General features: G+C 33.7%; 1 protein-coding gene across 1 annotated transcript in view; it reads right to left on the minus strand.

Moving 5' to 3' along the window:
* Stacl (SH3 and cysteine-rich domain-containing protein) overlaps positions 1 to 21,483 on the minus strand; it is a 132,220-nt gene extending 110,737 nt beyond the window's left edge. The window contains 2 exon segments of the mRNA XM_017609673.1: positions 7,020 to 7,073; positions 21,344 to 21,483. Of these exon segments, the coding sequence (XP_017465162.1) occupies positions 7,020 to 7,073; positions 21,344 to 21,411 (122 nt within the window). The 5' untranslated portion in view covers positions 21,412 to 21,483.
* Between the last annotated feature and the right edge of the window lie 228 nt (positions 21,484 to 21,711).

A 21,711-nucleotide genomic window follows, 5' to 3' on the forward strand; every position in this document is an offset into this window, starting at 1 on the left:
GGTACTGTGTTTCCATTGGAACTATAAAATCTATTATATTTAAAGACGCCCACCAAAAAAAAAATTCTTTAAGAAATTATTTTTATTCATAACAACTTAATTTTTGGAGGTATTTTCACATCGCTACAGCTCACTTAAATCTTAATATTTTTCCGAAATATTTTGGTGAACGTCTTACATATGTATATATATGTACTAATTTAGTGGACCACATGATCGCTTGCGGTTAAACATATATATGCATGTATACCTTACTAGCACACAATGACGGTTAGATACATATTTGTGTACAAAAAACAGCCGCACTCTCACGTGCCTGCGTTGTTACAAATGTGTGTAAGTTTGCGTGCCAGTGCGTATGGCCATTGGTCCATTTGGTCGGTAGATAACTATTTCTCTGTAAACGAATTGTTTGTGCTCACCAACAATGATACTTGTTCTTATTGTTGTCGTTTAGATTGCATTGTTTACACGTTATGTTGCAACTATTACAAAGAAATTTGAATGAAATTTAAACAATTGCTGCCAATTGCATATATCCCAGCTTTTATTTATACCCAACAAGCACATTTTTCAAGATAAGTTACTTGTGCTCAATTGGTTATATTATACCCGTTGGCGGCCGCTGTGCTGTAGTGGTAAGCAGTGCGCGCTTCCACTCCGCAGGGCTTGGGATTAAGCCCTGGTTAAAGCAACATCGCAAGAAAATTTAGAAAAAAAATCCTTTTTCGACCCTCGGCAGGCAATGGCAAGCCTCCGAGTGTATTTCTGCCTTGAAAAACAGCCCCTTATTCGGGAGATCTTGGTTAAATTTAAGCCAGGAAGGTTGTTTCTTTGCTAGAGCTTCTGAAACATTGCCAAAAACCGCGACTTTTTGACACTTTGACCTCGTTTTTGTTTTCAAAATCTGGAGCTGATGGAAACTTTATGCTTACGGATTCGTAATCACCACATCATCAAAAATAGCTTTAACATTTGCCGTACCACAATTTTTTTTTATATATTTTTGTTGAGCTGTGTTATCCATTAAAATATTAGCAAAAATTCAGATTTATGTTTTTTCTACAGAAGTGTTTCTTTATAACCTAAAACGCAAGATAGCGGAATGTTCCGGTATAAAATTTTTGGGCGAGACTGTGGATCCATAATCTATGTCTCAAATAGAAGTAAAGTGCATCAAAAGTTCGCTACTACAAACTTTTTTCTTCATACCAATTTGATCTAAATTTACGTAGCTAAAATTTAACTTCTGATTACCTAGAAAATTGTAATTGTAAATTTGAAAAAACCTCAATAACTTTAAAATAAGGGGAGGTTTAAAAAAGGTTAGCCATATTTGACAGCGGGGGACAAAGCTACATCAGGTGGCACTAAAATATATTAAATTTCCCACTGACTTATAGGGAATTTTGACCACTTTTTGGAAAATTGCTTTAGGGCTTTTCGAGGCGCGTCTTTCCGTTGCCCGATTTTAAAATTTTTTCACAGGGCACGATTTTATGACCAAACGAACCTTTCTAGGGGGGTCTTGCTGTGTAGCTTAGCAAAAAAAATTTCTCCTTACAACTAAGGCGCAGGCTAATGTGCAGGCATGGGCAGAGAACGAGCACACAATGGGCTAGCTTTTCTCAATATTCATCGCATTTTGGATGTTGATTTTGACTCAGTATTAAAAGAATTTTTATCTATACCTCGGTGAATTGTATGTGCCTTTTATTTGAGTTTTGCTAAATTATATCCACAATTAAATACAATATGCTGAATACTCTAAATAAAACAATGAGATTCTTGGTTGGTACGATTGCCCCGAATATGATAATGCGAATTATTTGATGTTGCACTTTTTAGGGAGGCATTATGCCGCTGAACAGAACATCAATTAAAATATTGATTTTCAAGAATTGTATACCATTTTCACGAAAAATTGTTTCTTCCCATACAAAATATATGGAAGAATTTGCACGGTTTTTTTTTTTTAATTCTCAAATAAAAAAAAGGGTAAATTTTTTAAATACAGATCAATCCTAGGAGGTGAGAGCATTAAAATTCGGAATGCATTGTTGGACCACCCTAAGCACAAACATATACTCATAAAGAAAACATAATTGAGTGAGAAATAATGATGTGATTTGCAATAAATGTAATTAGCTATTAAAATATGTTCTATAAATCCTAACAATTCCAAATATATATAAATTGTTATAAAATGGAATCGCCACCACTGCATTTTTTCACTCGTGTATATAAATTCAGTTTCAACAAAATTCAAGTGAAATACATACAAATATATTTTAAAGCTTAATATTTCTCACATTCTTCTAGGTGATATAGTCTGTAGGTATATATTTTAAATATAGACAAAAATTATGTGTATGCAAAAAAATTTTAGTACTTCGAATAGAGGAGGAAATTGAGGAATAAGGCTAACAAATTGTGGGTTTTATCTGTGGGAAGAATTTAGCTAAATTCAGATATTTTTATTTTTTTTTTTATTTGATTAGAAATATTTGCATGTATGTACATATGTGTATGTACAAACTGATGTGCGGGTAAGTGGACATAAATTCGTACTAAATAGTTTCAGCAAATAGAATGGGGGGAAATATGGCATGTGTATATATTTCGCTTTATACAACTACATACTTACATAGTTGCTTACTGCTAGTGGACTTAAAAAATACAACTACAATTTTATACTTACATATTTACAAATGTACAAAGTGGTTAATGCAAAGTTAGTGAGATGAATTCAAAACCAAATCTCATATTTTCACTTACAATATTATGGACTTATGTATACGTACGTGCAGGTATTAAAACTTTTTCATATGCACATTCGGTATTTACTTTGTGAAATTTGGGATTTTGAAGAATATCTAGTATGCATACGGGATTTTTCGGGTATTAATCAGGCACAGTAATTATTAAGTTAAGATTTTTTCTTTGGAGTATCAAGAAAAGTTCAGGTTTTAGGAAAGCAGTGATGACAACTCGGTGAAAGCAAAGTAGTACTAGTGGAGCATAATGTGATTACTTTTCTTTCTAGATTTAAGAATTTTTTTAAAGCACTACTAAATTTATAAGTGTATACATATCTTTGGCATTTAATTAAAACAACTTAAGTTAGTTTAGAAGCTTTGACTTTGAATTAAAAAATAAAAAGTTTCGCTGGAAAAAATTAATATTTTGTTTAGTTCATAGTTAATGGGCATCTCTTACTACACCTATTAAAAGAGGAAAATTTTCCCTTCAAAAATTTAATATTTTTATCAAGCTGGGTTAAAAGAGCGTATTAAACTACGCCCATGGCTAGGCAATCGTTAAAATATTGTTTCGGAACGTAATGAAATACTGCTTTAAATTGAAAATGGCCTAACTCGCGATAAGCTGTCTATTGAATTATATTAATTTGAAAGAATTTTCTTGAAAATAATATTCTGTCTAGTAATTTCTAGAGCCGAATTTTGGAGAGGCGGTGCACCTAAATTTCTATGCAATCCTTTTTCAGATTTATTAAAATAAATCTTTTTACATAATTTTTAAGGCATATAAATCCTTATTTCAGAACATATAGAATATTTAAATCGAATAAAAAATAGTAATTCAAACGAGATAAAACTACAAACCCAATTTTCCTACCTAAAATGACAAGTCGCGGCCTCTAACTTATAAATCTTTAAAAATTATGGGGTAGGGTCTTGAAATTTAATATTTTTTTTTCGATGGGAACCCTAATAGACATTAATATGTAAATACATAGAAAACATTGATAAGCAATATATATAGACCAGAACAAATATCTTGTCACTCAATTTGCACGTGAGATTGCATTTTTTGCCATTACTTTGGCAATTTTATTATTTTCTTGTCTATCTGTGCTACACAACTCCCTACTCGCGATAGCTTGCACAGGTTATATTTACAAAAAACTTTTCCAACAACTTAAGCTCTTTACTGTGTGCAAGCGTATGTGCTATTCCATCATAACTACTGGCTGCAGACAAACAAGCAAACAAAGAACTTAGTAAAAAGCAGGACAGCAGTAAAAAAAGGCAGTGCAAAACAAAATACCTAAAACCACTGCAGATTTATGTAAGTATTTCACTAGTTATACCTCGAAGTATGTATACGAGTATATGTACATACATGTACTTATGTATGCATAAGTAAGTACACAATAAAATAGGTAAGAACTTTTTCGCAAAATGCGAAAACTTTAGTGATTTACTTTTGCTTCTTAGCTCCGGTACTTTTTCAGTGCTACTCTGACTGCCACTCCTACCGCCCCCGCTACCAGCAATTGTTTCTGTGTATAAGTTTTAAGTGCCACCAACTCTACGTCACTTTTTCCTTGCTTTAGTATTTGTCTTTTACTTTTGTCTTTAGAAAGTGGTGTACTACAAAATTTGTTCATACTTTTTTTGGCAAATTATTTCAGCGATGGAATACGCATTGCATGGTACAAGGTCTACACTTTAGTTTGTCGCCTAGTGTATGTTGTCATATTTATACGTAGGTATGTAAATATTTGCAAAGAACTTTAGATGCTTGCCGATAGAAAAAAACGCTTAAACATTTTACCCTACGACTCACGAAATGTTTCAATACTAAGGCGAACTCCTGTTAGATCAATCACGGCGACTTTGTGATCAATAACCAAAATATACTTAAATTATGTAGGCAACATTTTACCACTCTGTTAAATGGTAGCAGCACTAACCCGAGTCGCCAGTCAATTTCGACTAAATTAATGTCTCTTACCGCCCGAATTCGACGAGGTATGAATAGCAATTACGCGGCTGAAAAACAGCAAGGCTGTTGCCGCTGATGGCCTGCCAGCCGAGCTATTCAAGTATGGCGGTGAAGATGGTGCATGCATAAACTCTTATGTAGAATGTGGTCAGATGACTTCATGCCTAATCCACAAGGAAGATAACCCCTCCATACGCTCCAACTGACGTAGGATCAGCATTCTCAGCCTAAGTTACATGGTCTTATCGAGCGTATTGTGTGAAGGATTGAATATCATCTGAAATCATCAATCAACTGATCAGTGTGGCTTTAGACATCGCAAATTCACACTAGAAAAAATATAGTATAACCCAAATACGGGTAAATACTCGCGGGAATAGAATCTATGCAAACCAGCTAATCGATGATCTGAAAGCCACTTTCGACAGAGCTTGACCATACTACCATACCACCAGCTCATGCAGAATCGGGAAAAAGAACCTATCCGAGCAGTTTGATAACAAACAAGATTTCAGACAGGCCGACTTCCTTTCGTTAAGTTTTTCAACAAAATACAAAAGTGTATAAAGAGAAGCGAAGTGCGTGGGTATGGCGCCGAATGAGGATAAAACGAAGTATCTCCTGTTATCATGCCAACAGCCGGAGCATACTCAACTCGGCACTCACGTCACTTTTGGTTTGTATGGAGAAAATAAGCAACACCTTGCGCAACAAAAAACAAATGAAAAAAAAATAAAAAATAAACGGAAAGTCCCACCTATTTTTTTACTTGTAGTTTATTCAACTAAAATTTAATGGGTTACAAAAGTGCACACTCAGAGTTATTCTAAGAAGCTTTAGTAATAAGCTAAAAAATTTGATGAAACTTTGTAGAATTTTCCAAATTTTTGTACAAAGTTTGAAACGAGCTACACTTACATAAAAAATAATAAACGTTAAATAAACGAAAGGGAAACGATAGGCAAAGAATGATTAAATGTCCCTTCCATATTTATACACCAATGTACCTATAAACGCAATATAATAATTTCATAACAAATTTCAACGAAACCCTTCAAGAGACCTATAAGTCGAACTGAAATTTTGGTCGTGTGTAGATAAGTTGTTTTTTTTTTTTTTTTTAAATCAAAACAAAATTATAATAATATTTGGAGGTCGCTTAAAGCGATCAAAGTTTTCCTTGTATTTTATACAGGAAAAAACAAGAAATGGTATGGAACTCTTGAAAATAAATATTTTCGATCGGAAAACTTCGCAATGGGGGACCCTTTTGGGGTTTTTAGGGGTCCCATAAAAAATAGTTAGTAATAGAAAATGGTTAAATAAATAATTGGGTATTTTTATTGGAAGTCTCCTTAAGAGAAGCAAAGTTTTCCGATAGAAAAATAATGATTTTAAAGAATTCTATACCACATCTACGAAAACATGTTTTTTCCAATATAAAATGCATTAAAAACTCTAAATATTTTTTTTTATTTCCAAATAAAAAGCAGGGGTAGTGTAGATATTGTTTTTTTTTAGTTTTTTTTCTTAATTTTTAAATGCCAAAGTGCATAAACATACTTATCATTTATTTGGACTTGTTCAATTAGGTACATATGTAAGTGAATAATTGTGTTAATCAAACGTGACAAGAATCTTTTCCGAAAGATTCATTTTATATACGAGTGCATGTAAATATATATGCACGAATAGAATTGAAAAAAAATAATGTCTCAATGACACGTAAAATTGAATTAATATTATACAAGGACAGGGAAGCATTTGTGTTGTAATTTCTCAGGAAGTGACAGGTAAAAATGACAACAGGGAGGTGGGTTCTTTTTAAAGTTTCGATTTATTTTTAAAATTTTTTAGGAATGTTTGGATAGTTCGAGAAATGATTATACAGATTTCGGAAGTAAGTAACATTGAAACATTTAGATATTTTGAAATTTTCTGCAGTTGGCGGACGGTTACAATTTGCATCTACAGCTAATAAAATCACTAATGGGTGACTATGAATTAAATGCATTAAATAACTATGTAATGTAATGTGGGGCGTGGGTTGCATTGCTACATAGTTTAAAATACTAACATGAATATAAAAATGTCGGTGCTAATGAAAGGTTCACACACCTAAGTACTGGAGTTAAATACATTTATGAAACATGAGTGCAATTTAAAATTCACAAACGCAATTGCTACGAGTAGTTAGCACAAGTACAGCAGCAGGTAAGCTTTTGTTGGGTTATTATTAAAATTTGTTTTTTTTTTAATATTTTTACCTTAAGGTCAAAACAGTTGAGACGGCGTGATACATTTGATTTGGACGTGGTTGACTGGGTGTTAAGATTTTGCAATAAACGATTTGCCGATTGGATAATGAAATTTTCACGTATGATAAAAATATTTATTTCGGTTAATTAAATTACTTTTGGCGATTGAAGCGATGATAATAAAAAATGCATAACAATTTAATTTAATTTGATAAATTGATGTGTAAAAATATATCTACTTTTTTAGTAAGTGTTGAAGTCAAATGCATATTTGTTAAAAGATAAGGTACTTAGTGCTTAAAGCTATCATAATTTTAAACTACATATAAGAATAAGTGAGCTTTAATTTACTTATCACGGTATAAAACATATTAGTATTAGTATTTAAAAACTTTCAATTGCTAAATTTTAGTCTTAAAATATCTTAGATTTTTTTTTAATAACAATGATTTAGTTAAAAGGTAAAAGTTTCATCATCGAATTTTTTACGTCCGTGCTTTCCCTATTCTATGCTAGTATTATAGCAGTCATAAGAACATCGTCATATCCCGGCTGGAAGTTCCCTATGAAACGTCCTTACATCGTACTTCGTCTAGTGCCTGACTAAATTTCCTGAAATAATATTTTCATGGTAGTACCGAAACAGGCTCTAGCTATGATAAACTACAGTTTAAAAAAATTTTCTGGAGCTAAACAAGTTTCCTTAACCCAAACCTGAATTACCGGAATCTACATCGGTCCTTGTTTAGAAAATCTGTACTCAGATAATCAGTGGCTCTGTTCATTAGCACCCCCGGACTAGATCTAAGACGTAAAATCTTGATTCAATTAACATATGGGTATTTCCAAACTGGCGTTACGTGACACTCGTACGACGAAATGTAAAAAGAAATATTGAAAAGGTCCAAATTTTAACTTTTACTTTTATTTTGACATCAGCGCCACCAGCGGTTCCATTTTTCGCAAATTTTGTGTCTTACTACGCTTCAACTAAATATGCCAAATCTGAAACAAAACAGAGCATAAATACGGTTTTTAAAAATACCTCGCCCTTGCGGCCACCGAACGAAACCAGTTTTGTCAAAAAATGTTTCTACTTACTTAACCAATATACATGCAAGTTAGATATTGGACTTTTATTTTATTTTTTGCGGCAGACTATTCGCTGTAATCGCCCATATGCTGTGTATTTTATCACAGGAAGATGGCAGCGTTAATCCGCGCAGTTGATCCGATAAAAAATTGTGTTCAGTATAGGGAATTAGGCGAGTCGCGAGGTTCTGGCAATGAATCCAACGGAGAGAGTAATTTTTGTTTAATTTTGTTTTATATTTTTTTACTTAATTTTTTTGCGTAATTATTTCTAGTAGTTTTGGCCTAATTCAATCTAATCTCATCTCACATAATCCAACATAACCTAAATACTCACTCATTACATCCCAGGTGCTAGGAAAATTAAGCTACTCGGTTATGAAGTTAATTACGGTTATTAGTTTTGATGAGTACTGTACTTATTTGGTACTATGTAGGTATTTTTAAATATACACATTTGTGAAACTTATCGAAAAAAGTTTGCCTTATATGTATTATCCCATTTCATTGTTGCTTCAATGAAGCTTAGCGGAATATCTGTTTATTGGAACATTTTGCAGTTACACCTATCAAATTAACCTAACTAATAAACCGTAATTAAAAGTGAAAGTACATAAGTAAGTCAATTAGTTAATGGTGCTTAAGTGGATACAATGCTTGCCAGTTTATTAGCTGACCTGCTATCGGTTGTTGCATAGACATACAAATATATACAAGCACATGTGTATGTTTATACACGAGTAGATACATTAGCTAAGTTTGTGTATACATTTGTGTAGACATGACACAAGTATGAGGTGAATGTCGCGTGCGGCCTGAAATAACCAATCTCCAGTAAGATACTCGTACGCGTATTTAGATAAGTATATTGGGGTGGTCACCAAAAATATGAACATACATACTTATGTTCGATGTACAAAATGAGGGATTTAATTAAAATTTTATAAATTAGGTATATTTTTGAAAATTATTCACATACAGTGGTGGAAAAACGTTGTTCAACAACTTACAATTTACGCTTTATTCTACAAAATTTTAATGGGCTTTAAAACTGCGTACTCAAAAAAATTCTAAAAAATCTGAATAAAAAGTTGAAAATTTAGATGCAATTTGGCAAAATTTTTATAATTTTTGCATAAAGCTTGAAATATGAATTAATATGCTTTTGTTGGACAATGGGCTATACTTATATAAAATAAAATAATAAATACTAGATAAACGAAAGAAAAAGTTTGTAAAAATGTCGGGTCGCTATATATCGACCCCCNCCCCCCCCCCCCCTGAAATTCATATTCATGAAATTCATAGCCGCATTTTTTTAATTTTCCTAAGTTCTTAATAGCACTGGTTAGGCACAGGCAAGAGCTAGCATGAACCTTCTCAGCTCAAAACGCATTTTTACTTTTTTGTTTGTGCAGGTTTTGAGATAATGGAGTTTTTAAGTTTCTTTCGGGCTAAGATTTTATTCAAAACTAAACTGATAAGTTAACCGCCATTAAACGACAAAACATGCTGAGTGATAAATGGTGAAAGAAAAATTTTTTCCAAAGTTTTACTATTTTTACAAAAAAAATTAAATATTCTTCAAACTCCAAAAATAATAAACAATTTAGAATTATTCGTCGATATCTTTATTTTGTACGTATAACAGCATAAATAGTGTGCTACTGAAAATTTAGATGTTGCTATTTTAAGGACCACCCGAATTATAGGTACACATATGTGCGGTTATACATATAGCAGCCTAAATCATAAATAGTCACAACTCAAAAAGTCTTAAATGTTCAGAAGAGGTAAACAACTTTTGAAGCTGCGCGAAGGGCACAAGCAAAGAAAAAATAAGTTTTAATAGAATTTTAACACTTAAAGAAGATAGTGGTGAAAAAGAAATTTAACGGACGTTAGTCATCTGGTATGTCAACTGCTTTATGTGACAAATTAATTTTGAAAATTTTTGAGTTGTAACGGTTTTTGAAATAGGGTACGATATGTGCATTGATAAGGGTTGAAACTATCTTAAAATGTGGAAGAAGAGTCATTTGTATAGTTTCATTGAAGCACGTTGAGGTTGAATTTATGCTGAATTTTTGTTATCGTTTTATTAAAGTGATAATTTTTCTAAAAGATTTTTTTTAAGGGAGAAAATTTAAAAATTATTCACTACTTTTAGGCCGCATTCTTATTCAAAAACAAGTAATTTTTAAGCAAAAAACAAAACAACAAAAAATTCTTAATGATGCAACGACCGGATCTAAACCAAATTAGTATGAGACTAACCCCGAGGTACCATCTTTCCTCTAAACAGAGAATTATTGGGGTTGGTTAACATGGTCCAAAGTTATGCGGTAACAAACAAACAAACAAAAATATTCCCTCATATTGACAACCTCTTTCTTTTTTTGAAGTCGGTTAATGAATTTTTAATACGTCTACACTTTCAAAAATATTTTACGTTATTTATCAACGCCCGCCGTTCAAACCACCCAACCCAATTGCATATTCGACGTTTTAATTCCCATGCTAATTTACAACTCAATTCGCTACAACCTCGCTTACTAATGCCTGCAATGTGCGGTCAGCTGCAATTTGTCACTTTAGGGTTTACCTGTCGTATACGTAACATTAAGCGCGCTCACTCTGTAAGCCGTGAAATACGCACAAACATATTTACGTATGTATTAGTGAATAACTTTGCGTCAAATTGCCGATTTACTCGACCTTAAACCGCATACATAGTACAAGGGTCTAACGATTCAGTCAATTTTAAGTGTGAATTTATGTAACACCAACAACAAAAACAACTGTGTTGGTTTGCTGATTTGCATTTGCTTTGCAGAAGTTGACAGCCGTCACTTTTGTTACACGCTATAATTTATTGACTCCATTGCGAATAGGTCAATTTTAATGCATCTCGCCACTACCCCTTTCGTGCAATCAAAATATCTTTAGCGTGGTTTGTTTTTCATTGAATTAAGTGGCGTTTAACACGCAAACTTCACTAATCTGCTGCTCACATTCTTTCTAACTCAACGGGGTTGCCATAATAAGTAAGTATATTTACTAAAAACCATAGGTGAAAGCTTGTAATTGATTTCTATAGTGCCGAGAGTAACAGGCTTTAATAAAAATTCAAAAAATTTACACAGAATCTGTTATTTTTTAAATTTTTCTCCTGTAAAAATTTGATTTTCTTTACTTTTTTCATAAAAAAATAAAATAAAATATGTAATAATTAATTAATTTCGCAGAAGTTATTACTGGCAATTTCACAAAAGCAATTTAAGTGAAAAATTATTTTAATATTTTGAATTTTGTATGGAATTTGGCAAACAATAAAAAAAAATCATTTTCCATTTAAATTGCTGGTGAAACCGGCTGTTAGTCCTATCGAAAAGTGGTGTAAATATGGTTTTTATCAGGGTTCGTATTTGCACACACATGCGCAGCACATCCTAACATTTTACGCTCACACACATGTGCTGTGCATATAAAAAATTAAAAACTTGCTCAAATCACATGTGTGTGCTGTTTGGTAAAAAGCCCGGGCACATGTGTGTACTTTATTTTTATTAATATAAAGCACACGCACATGTGTGTGCTTTGCGTAGAGAAACTTATACACTTCGATTTCTATCTCAAATCTTAAAATAATTTTTTAATATATTTTCTGTCATATAAAAAACAAACAACAGCTCACTTGTTATTGAATTGTCTTTCAAAAAATAACGTTTAATAAACAAATTCTTTTAAAAATATATTATGTGCATGTGCATGGGCTGAAATTTGTACAAAAATCGGCTCACACACATGCACATGTGCATGTGCTTAATAACAAACAGCACACACTTTTCTGTGAGCAGAGTTTGTTTTCCACTTATGCACACACATGTGTATGAGCAGTGAGTACAAGTTGAATGTGTTTCTGGCGTGTGTGTGAGCAGAGCATGTGTGTGCAAATACGAACCCTGGTTTTTATAGAATTTCGTTTGCTCGCATTTGCCGTATTTCGTAAGATATACGTGATTAAGTGGAATATTTTTTTTTTGTTTTAGAATAGAATAAAGAATTGCCTCAATTTTTGGAATCAACGGCCGACTCCACATGGAGAATTGATAGGGGTGTCCGTAGAAAAACAAGCAAATTTGTGATCCTTTGTTATGGAATAACCTGAGCGGGAACAAATATTTTTATGCGGAGTAGGTAAAATGAATATATCAAAGAAATACAGTTGTAAAAGGAAAAAAAACACGACTTACTATAATAAAATATAGTTTTTTTGGTGGCAGCATATTTACCATCAATGAATTTGCGATGAGCTTTTACAGCCAAATTCTGTTTTGCAATCGCGGAAGATCATCACTGATACCTATACTCTGACTCAGTGTTCTTTCTAAGTCTTTCTATTTGAGGAAAGCTGAACGTTGGGTACAAGTATTTTTATGAAACAAGGCTTTTTTGAAGTTTGCTTGTGCACTGTCTAACCTCCGAATCTCGAAAAGTCCGAATATTCTCTGTTACTTTCGCTATGGTCGTATGCACGGCGGAAATTTTTCGAGTAAAATTTACAATTTTAAATGTAAACTGCTTGTAGAGCAGAAGTTGCAAGAGGTTTCCAAATTTCTAATAATGGGTGATTAACTCAGTGAGAGGGCAGGACCAGGATGAATTGATGAACTCCCATTTTTTCGCCAGCGTTGTTCGTTAGCTATTGAAAATAATTAAAATTATGTCAAATATTTTTCCTTTTTTAACAAATTCGGGCAAGAAATATCACTTTTAAGGGAATTATTGCTATTAAATATTAATTTATCTGTCGCTAGTATGTATATTAATCTAGTAGCCAAAGTATTCGCTGCCATACGTTCATTGTACACTCTAAACAATCTGTTTAAAAACGCGACTGTAAATCGAGTATATTTTTGTTTTTAAAATGTTTTGGTAAATTTACACGATGAATATATATTTTTCTTGTTTACACATTTTTGTGTGTAAAAATCCTTTATGTTAGCGGCTCTACACAATTCTACGGGTGAAATAAAACAGTAGGTTTGTATTTTGTAGCTTTTACGCACTTTTGTAGTAAACTTACGCACTCCACAGAAGCTATATTACACTCTAAATTTCCGAAATTAAAAAAAAAAAACTATTCGATGAATAATCGAGCATTTAATTTCGCGAATAATAAGGTAGGAAATCAGTAACCTACCTTTTAGCTAGGAAATCTATATGCAAACACATTTTTCTCTGCGAAACACTTCAGCATGTAGCCGCATTAAATTTTTGCACAATTTTAAGGCAAATCAGAAGTTGCACAACAATCTTTCCAAATACATATTACCATTCATAAAAATAAATCTTAGAAGTGAAATAGTAAAAAATCAAGAGCAGTGCGGTATATCATTATCTCACATACCGCAAAGGGCTGAAGAAAAATGTAACTGGCCGCTGGCAACTGTTGGCAATCACCGGTCAGCTAAAGGCCAAAGTTGTGCGCCAAAGTTTTGCTCTTGATGCGGTAGCCTGCCACGAACAAGTGCAAACTTATTTGAATTTCGCTTTTCATAAGTACTACACTGCCGGCCAAAAGTAGTGGCACAGCAAATTTTTCACAATATATGTAACAATTTTTAATCTAATTTTTTGTACTGCAAATTTTGTATAAAAATATTGGTCATTCTAAAACAAAAAACATTAAAAATATTATTCCTAAACTTTGTACAAAACTCGCGAAAATTCAGCAAATTTTCATGCAAGTTTTCAACTTTTTAATCAGATTTTTTCGAATTTCTTTGATTATGCAGTTTTGCAGCCCATTAAATTCTAGTAAAAAAAAACTGCAAGTTAGTCAAAAATAGCATTGATTTTTGAGAATTTTTTTTTTGTTGAAGGTGCTTTGCATTTTTCCCACATAAAGTATTTAAAAAAAAAAAAATTTTCTTATGGAAGAGATTGCATGAAAAAAATTGCCAAAAATCAATGGTAATTCCTGGCTATTCAAAACTTATACTTTATACCCCATACTCCAAAATTTTCGGGAGTTTTTCACAGAGTGTAGGAATTATATTTTTTATATTTTTTGTTTTTGTTGTTTTGTGTTTTTTTGTTGTAGAATGCACTATATTTTTATAAAAAATTGGCGGAAAATATTAGAAAAAAATTGCTGAATATATTGCGAAAAACTTGCTGTGCTATTACTTTTGGCCGGCAGTGCACGATTTTTTCTACTGCTCTGCCCAGGCACCACAAGCAGCAAAGCAACCACCGCATTGAACTTCTCATTAGTTAAATGTAAAATTTTGTAATATTTCTGTTGGCTTTCATTACGTCGAGTGAATATATCTCCTTTTAGCGCATGCCAAACAACCTGCCAAGCAATTGCTGACACATATCACTGAAAGCAGAGCGCATATTGCATAAAATATTCAATGCGGCGCAAATTGAATGGGAAATCGGCAAGAGCTGTCAGTCAAGGTGAATTTTTGTTGCAGCTGTTGTTTTGGTTTTCGCTGGTTGCTGTCTATCAACTTTTGTGGCAAGCGGCAATCGAAAAAGTAAGCGGAAAAGCAGATAGTTGGCCATTGTTAATGCAAACAGTTGGAATTTGTGTATTTTGTTGCTGCAACAGCTGTACTCGACAGGAAAGTTTGATATTTCCATGCGGCGCAATTCAGTGCTTACAGAAAGTTGTTTTTCCAGCCTAAGCTCACTCATCTACATACATACATATGGTAACTTAATCTAGAAAGGCCCTATCTTGCATCGTCGCTGAACTACAAAAACCCGTAAAGATATCTACTATAGCTTTCCTTTGATTTGTCTGCTTTGAAGTTGAGATTTTTTTTTTTTTTCAGACATCACTTTGATATCCGATACGCTTAGCAAGAAATCACTGCAGCTTGTCACTACATGCAAACACGTACGCACTTACACACAACCAAGTACTGCAATAAAATCAAAAAATGGTCAATGGAACTTAACTAGTTTGTTAGCTGGTATGTCGGTTATGAGAAGGCTGACTAGTTCAGCACTTGCATGCCAGACTAGCCTGTAACCTAATTTCATGCCGGTCAGAAAACTGACTGCTTTGATGTATCGTATGATGCTGATACAAAAGCAGAGAAAACTGCGGGGGATGACTAGTTTGGTAAATTCACTACTTCAGCCCTATTGCTGCATCCTCGATGAGCTGTATGGTCTAAATTCCTCGTCAGGAATCTTAAAAGGCAGTGGATCTAAAGTGATTACATCTGCTGTGAATATGATAACACCGTACTAAGCTAGAATAAAATCCAACCATAGCTTAAAAAAACAAACAAAACTGTGGCGAAAATGCAATGATGCAGCATAAGAAGTTGGAAAGAAAACTAAGACTGACTCTTAGCATTCCTATTGCACAACCTTAGACAACTGGAGGGATTCTATCTGGCTAAGTTTTGTCCAATGAGGGAGGTGGCACTGAACGACATTCTACTGGATCTCAACAAAGGAGGAGTGGAGGTAGTATCATATGCAGATGATGTAGTGGTGGCGGTATCAGGTATTTTTTCCCTGAACTATTACCAAAATCTTAGAGCAAGCTATGCTCAGGATACATTAATGGGCCACAAAATGTGACCGAGGTGTCAATATGAGCAAAAAGAACTGTGCTGTTTACCAAGAAAAGAAAAAAAGCATAATTCACTCTTTTCTTAATGCAATGACCCGCTCAAGGCGAAATACTTGGGTGTCGTATTAGATACCAAACTGAACTGGAAGACAAAAATCGAGCGATTAAATGGCCGCATTATGAAATGACAAAAACTTTTAAAGAGGTAAAGAAAAAATATACTTAGTTAGCTTAACAGCAACGATAATGGGTCCTTTAACCCAGTTAAGCCTTCGGTACAACCCACGGCAGTGTAGCTTTATCTTTTTGAATGCCCAGAATTGGCACCAAAGAGCATAAGACACTAGGGAGATTCCTAATCAAAAGTCTTATGGAAATTTCAAAATGCTCTATCACCAAAATAATTATGTTCATTCATCAGCAAGCTCAATGCGTTTCTCGGTCCCTGCAGCCATGAAAATGGGCTCCTTGATGTACTAAGAAAAACCAAAATATTTGTTAGATTTTTTTAAAAAGTTGGGGTTGGTGTTAAAGTCAGCTGAGGCTCGTTAAACTCTCGTTAAAAAACTTGTTAATTGGTAGGAAACTGGTACTATATTCGTGTGTAAACTAACAAACGGCTTCTCGTAGTAACCATGAAGCTTCGAAAACGCCTACAGACGGTCGCCTAGCTGCAAAGAAAACCGTTAGCAGTTTGGCAGTGCTGAAATGTGTGTGTTTATTGTAAGCTGCAGCCTAAGCCTGCTTTTGTTGGGTATTTGGCCTACTTTAAGGTGTTCCACTCACATGTATGCATACCTATGTATACATTATTAGGGTGGTCCTTAAGATTATCAACATACAAATTTTGTATGCCGCCTCTTTTTATTTGTACTGCCTACAAAATAAAACGTCAATGGAAATTTTAAAGTTTAAAATAGTTTAAATTTTATTCTGCTAACTGGACATACTCGTGTATTGAAGACTATTCACATACATACATTCGATTCGCCAAATCGATTCATCATGCATTATTAAGCTCCAAAGAGAGTAATTTGTTTAAGTTATTTTTTTGGACTAATTGAATAATTTTTTATACTGTTTTTTCTATAACACTGGATAACACAGATAACTTTTTTCTTGAAAAATGACCAATAAACTCATGTTTAGGGAAGAGTTAGTGACGACTTCTTGAGCTCAAAGTGCATATTTTTAATTTTTTTTTTTTAGCAGTTTTTTGAAATTATTGCAGTTTTAGTGTTTTCGGGTAAGATTTTTTTTTTGACTAAACTGACTAGTCAAATCAGATAATTTACATACGCGTCATATATACCACTTATTTTTATCGGACCTACATTTGTTGAGTTATAGCTGGTCAAAGCCAAAGTTTCGTGCGATTTAAAAAAGTAAAATTTTCCACGCCCTAATAGCGACTCCTAAAAGTTTTTTTTTTTTAATTGAGAAATTTTGGTAGATGTCATTAGTTTTTACATAGAATAAACGGGTGACTTATAGAAATGTTGATATTTTAAGCACCACCCTAATATGCATCTCCTCGCAAATCTTTCACTTCAACAGCAATGACATTTCGGGCCGCAACAGCTGCAGACGCCAAGCGCGGCATAAGCGGTAGCGGTGAAAAATAATAATTTCCCATTCACATTCCACCGATTACATAAGGAAAAACAGCATTTGGGCAAATACATATTGACGACACAAACATATGTAAGTATATTATCTGTCGCATATACAGACATACATACTAAGCAAACATATACTGACTTAGCCAAGTATACATAGAGCACGTTATTTGTGTGGGTGAAATGCTCTTTTCAACTATCGATATGCTGCCATTTTTGCATTTTTCAAGGCCCGCGCCCATGATGCGTAAGCATAAAATATTCTGCAAATCAAAGTAATGCACTTGTGTGTGTGTGCCAATGTTGGTGAGTGTGCGTATGCGTGTGTATTTGTAAAAATATGGTTTTCCTGAATTTTTTTCCCAGAGATATCTACTTATATTTTATATTTTTATGATTTTCTTTTAAAATTTTATTTTATTTTTTAAAATTTTTCAATTTTCTCAGCACTTTTACAGCTTGCATTCGCATTTCCCTGACGCTGCCACAACCAGCTGCAATCAGTGCAAGTGCTCATCGGCCGCTTGGGAAAATCATTTAATGTGAAATGCTGTGTGTTAGTATCTATGTGGATAGTGGCGTGATGATTTTGCAGCAATAAGCCTAAAATTTTCAGGCCACGGCAGCTTTCACTCTATGAGTCACTAGAATATGCACCTATCTGAATAATTTACAATTTTTTCCATAGAGTAGACAATTTTTATGCAGCAAGTGCACATGCAAAGTTGCCAACAAATAGTGCTCATGGAATCATATCGTTAAAATAATTTTTTATTCCAAATTACAATTCCCAAGCAGTTCTTTGATATCGGTTGTGTTAGTTGCAGATGTGTATATATATATATATATATATATGAACCCCACAAAACACCTACAAATTACGAGAGTGAGTTTTCTTACAACGTACCCAGAAAAGTGTTACACTCTACTTTTATTTAATTAAAAGAGGTATCTGTCTCTGCCTCGTTGGCCTCGTTAATGCGCAGTAGTAAACGGTCTTACAAAATCTCTAACTGCCTTTTGACCTTTTCAACTTTCAGCGGCTGGTTTAGAGGCCGTTGACCATGCCATTAGAATGCCAGAATACACATCTTATAGAGGCGTAAAACATTCCGAGAGAAACGACTTGTGACTGGACTTAGTAGAGCTAGCGCCGCTTACCGAGGGCAGTTTTCATAACATGTTTTCTTGTAAAAATTTCCTTAAATAGTTAGTTAAACCTTTCATTTGAAAGAGCACAAAGTGGAACATCACCATTTTTTAAGAGTTTTTAAGCATCGAACTATGAGGCAGGGCATACTAGATAGAATACGCACTACCGAAAAGCGATTGTAAAGTTTTAATATAGAGCCTTTACAGTCGGGCTTCTACCCAGCAATGTGAGCAGTGGAAAGAAGAATTGGCCAAGTAAGTCAGTTAAAATTCTACTATCGTGTAAGGACACGTCAGCCACGGTAGCTTATTCAACTGAGCTGAAAGCCCAAGAATTTGAATTGATTAATTTGCCTAACTTAAGCGGCAGCCAAAACAGTGGGCAAAAGTTGACAGAAGGCTAATTGTTCTTATTGAAAGTTGTATCGAATTCTGTGTGTATCGTAAATCTTTATATTTGTTTGAGGAATCGAACCAAGTGATCAAGAAATCGACTACTCTGTACCTGAACCGACCTTCTAGACAAAAGGGTGGGCAATGGAGTCTCCTCTGAGGAATTAGTGTTTATAAGGCAGAAGTTCTAGCCCTAATATGTACGCCGTAACGAAGAAAACAATAAATATATTTTCAGTTAGCCAAGCGGGCTTCAAATCACTGAATGCGATAATGTTAAGACCAAAGAATGCAAGGAGTGCCTGGCAGCCCTAAATGACATTAGCACCGCCATCAAGGTCAGCCTCATATGGGTCCCCGGACATAAACATATTGCAGGAAATTGCAAGCCGATGACCTAGCCAGGAAGGGTACCAATCTTCCACTGTGTGATAACAAAGAGAGAATTTGGATACCCATGGCAACCTGCAAACTTCGTATTCTTCTCCTTAATTGGCGCTGCAATTTCCTAAGCGTCGTTTCTCTGCTTCTGTGCCGACTAATGCCAATTGGAAATGCCTAGTGAAGTAAAATCGTTCTCTTCTTGTGCAGTTGCCCAGCCTTAGCTAAGAACAGAGCCAGCTTTTTAGGTAAGCAATTCTTTAACTCTCTCACGGTACGTCGGGTGTAGGAATAAAAGCTATCCTACGCTTCATAAGAGCTTGAAAATGGTTCCATGAAATATAGTGACCCTGCAGGGAAAGCTACTAGTTGTGAACTAGAATTCTACCGGTTTGCGTTTCAGCCGAACTAGTTCACGTTCTATCCTTTTTCAATGTTAGCGACTGGTATTTTTAACACTGCGATGTCCTACGAGATGTCAATTGTCAGGCTATGCATCAGCATCTACTAGTATAAATACTAGTAGCATCATACCAGTTGATGAGATAGTCTGCCAATTCATGCCCCGTGAAAAGCATAAGTGTGCCTTTTTGCTCGCGACGCTCCAGCAGTCACAATGGCCGACAGAGAAGAGCACTCGCGTGGTAAGCCTGAGGTCCCAGGTTCAAATCCTGGCGCAGGTAAAATTTTTTTATTTTCTATTTTTTATTTTATTTTTATTTTTTATAAATTTATTTTTTTGTTTATGCTGTTTATTGTAATTTTTTAATTTAATAAAAAAAATATTTTTGTTTAATTTCTTTGTTTTTATATTTCTTCCTAAATGTTTTTTTGCAACGCAATTAGATTTTCAAATTTGTTATTTATTTATAAATTGAATAAATTATTTTTACTTACATTTATTTAACTTTAAAAATCTTAACCACCTCCAAGCGGCCTCGAACCTGCGATTTCAGAACCAGAACCAGTAGTCTTCACGTGACGCCACAGCCGACATTTGTAAGAAAAGCAATTCATTGCGTTTTATTTTTGGCTTTGGCAATTCAAAGGCAGATGTCGCTAATCGCCTAAGTTCTTCGAAATTGTCGAACTGGTAGGCACATACTAGTTAATGAACTAGTATTTTTTCTAACTGGTTTGGTTTTTCACTGCAGGGGTGTGAGGTTTCTAAGCTTCATAGTGGTATCTATTATTGAGAACTATAAGTATGTGCAACGTTTTTAAATGTTGAATTTTTCTCTGTAATCCTATGTTTTGGACAGACTACCCATCAAATGCCCAGACAGTTGTTGAGTCTATACTTATTGACATCAAGCCTATAAAGTAAAAACCAACCCCAAAATGTTGACCTTCTTTTTCCTCAGTATTCATAAAGTCAGTTGACTACTTCTAAGTTTTCTTAAAATTCTATAAGTGAAGATACGTCCCTTACTAGAATTTTTATGATATTTGAGCATTTCTTATACGTGCCAAGCGAGTAAAAAAAATTATGTTCTAGACCTAAAACTCTCTTTTTTTACGTATGCAAATTTATAAAAATATGTACCTATTTAAGACATCAGAAAAGACAGTAACATGTAAACTCTCGCTCTTGACAAAATTATTTAACGTTAAATAAAATCAGAGTACTCACTAACTTGCATATGTTAAACATGTTTAAACATTCCTACATTTGTTCAGTTATGCTGAAATAGCCCTACATACTTATACATATAATTATATATAAAAAAAAATAGTACCAAAACACTTACTTAGTATAGTAGCTTATTATATAATTCATTTCTTCCATAAATTACTCTTACTTATTTAAAATTTAATTATGCTTATTTTAAGCACTTGATTTTAACAATACCTATTTCTACGCTAAACATACGTAACTTAGTTTTTTAATTTAAAATTAATATAAATATTTGTATTTCTTAATAGTAGATAAATGCATTATATATGTACATATATTGGTTAGTTTCCCAATGTAAGACAATATTTCCTATGCAGGTAAGTTTCATGTATGTAGGTAGTTATTTATTATGTGCGCTTTGGTTTTAGTTTTTGGTTATTTTCTTTTTTAAAGTTTCTTCAACTGTACTCACCTATCGGCTGGTGCTGAACCGGAAGCCGGCTTTAGGCTTCTAAATGCTTTCAGCCACTTTGTTTTCATCGATGGCGCGGTCGCGGCTGAAAGTTTACGCTCGGCGCGTGGCGAACCCGGATCAACTTTACTGACGTACAAATCTTTCTGTAATTAAAAAGAAAAAAAATACAAAAACAATTGTTAATTGATAAAGTTTTATTTTAGTGCTTTGAAATAAAAAAGTAAAACGCAGGTATTCCCACTTTTAGTTTTAAAAAAGGTTTGTCGAATCCAAAGTATACGACTACATATTTGACTGCTTTTTTAATTCAAAACTTGAGCACAAATTAGGTATTAATAACCAAAATATATGGAATAAAATACAGC

This window comes from Rhagoletis zephyria, unplaced genomic scaffold, assembly GCF_001687245.7.
Source record: "Rhagoletis zephyria isolate East Lansing unplaced genomic scaffold, Rhagoletis_zephyria_1.1 Rzeph_scaffold_00246, whole genome shotgun sequence".
NCBI lineage: Eukaryota > Metazoa > Arthropoda > Insecta > Diptera > Tephritidae > Rhagoletis > Rhagoletis zephyria.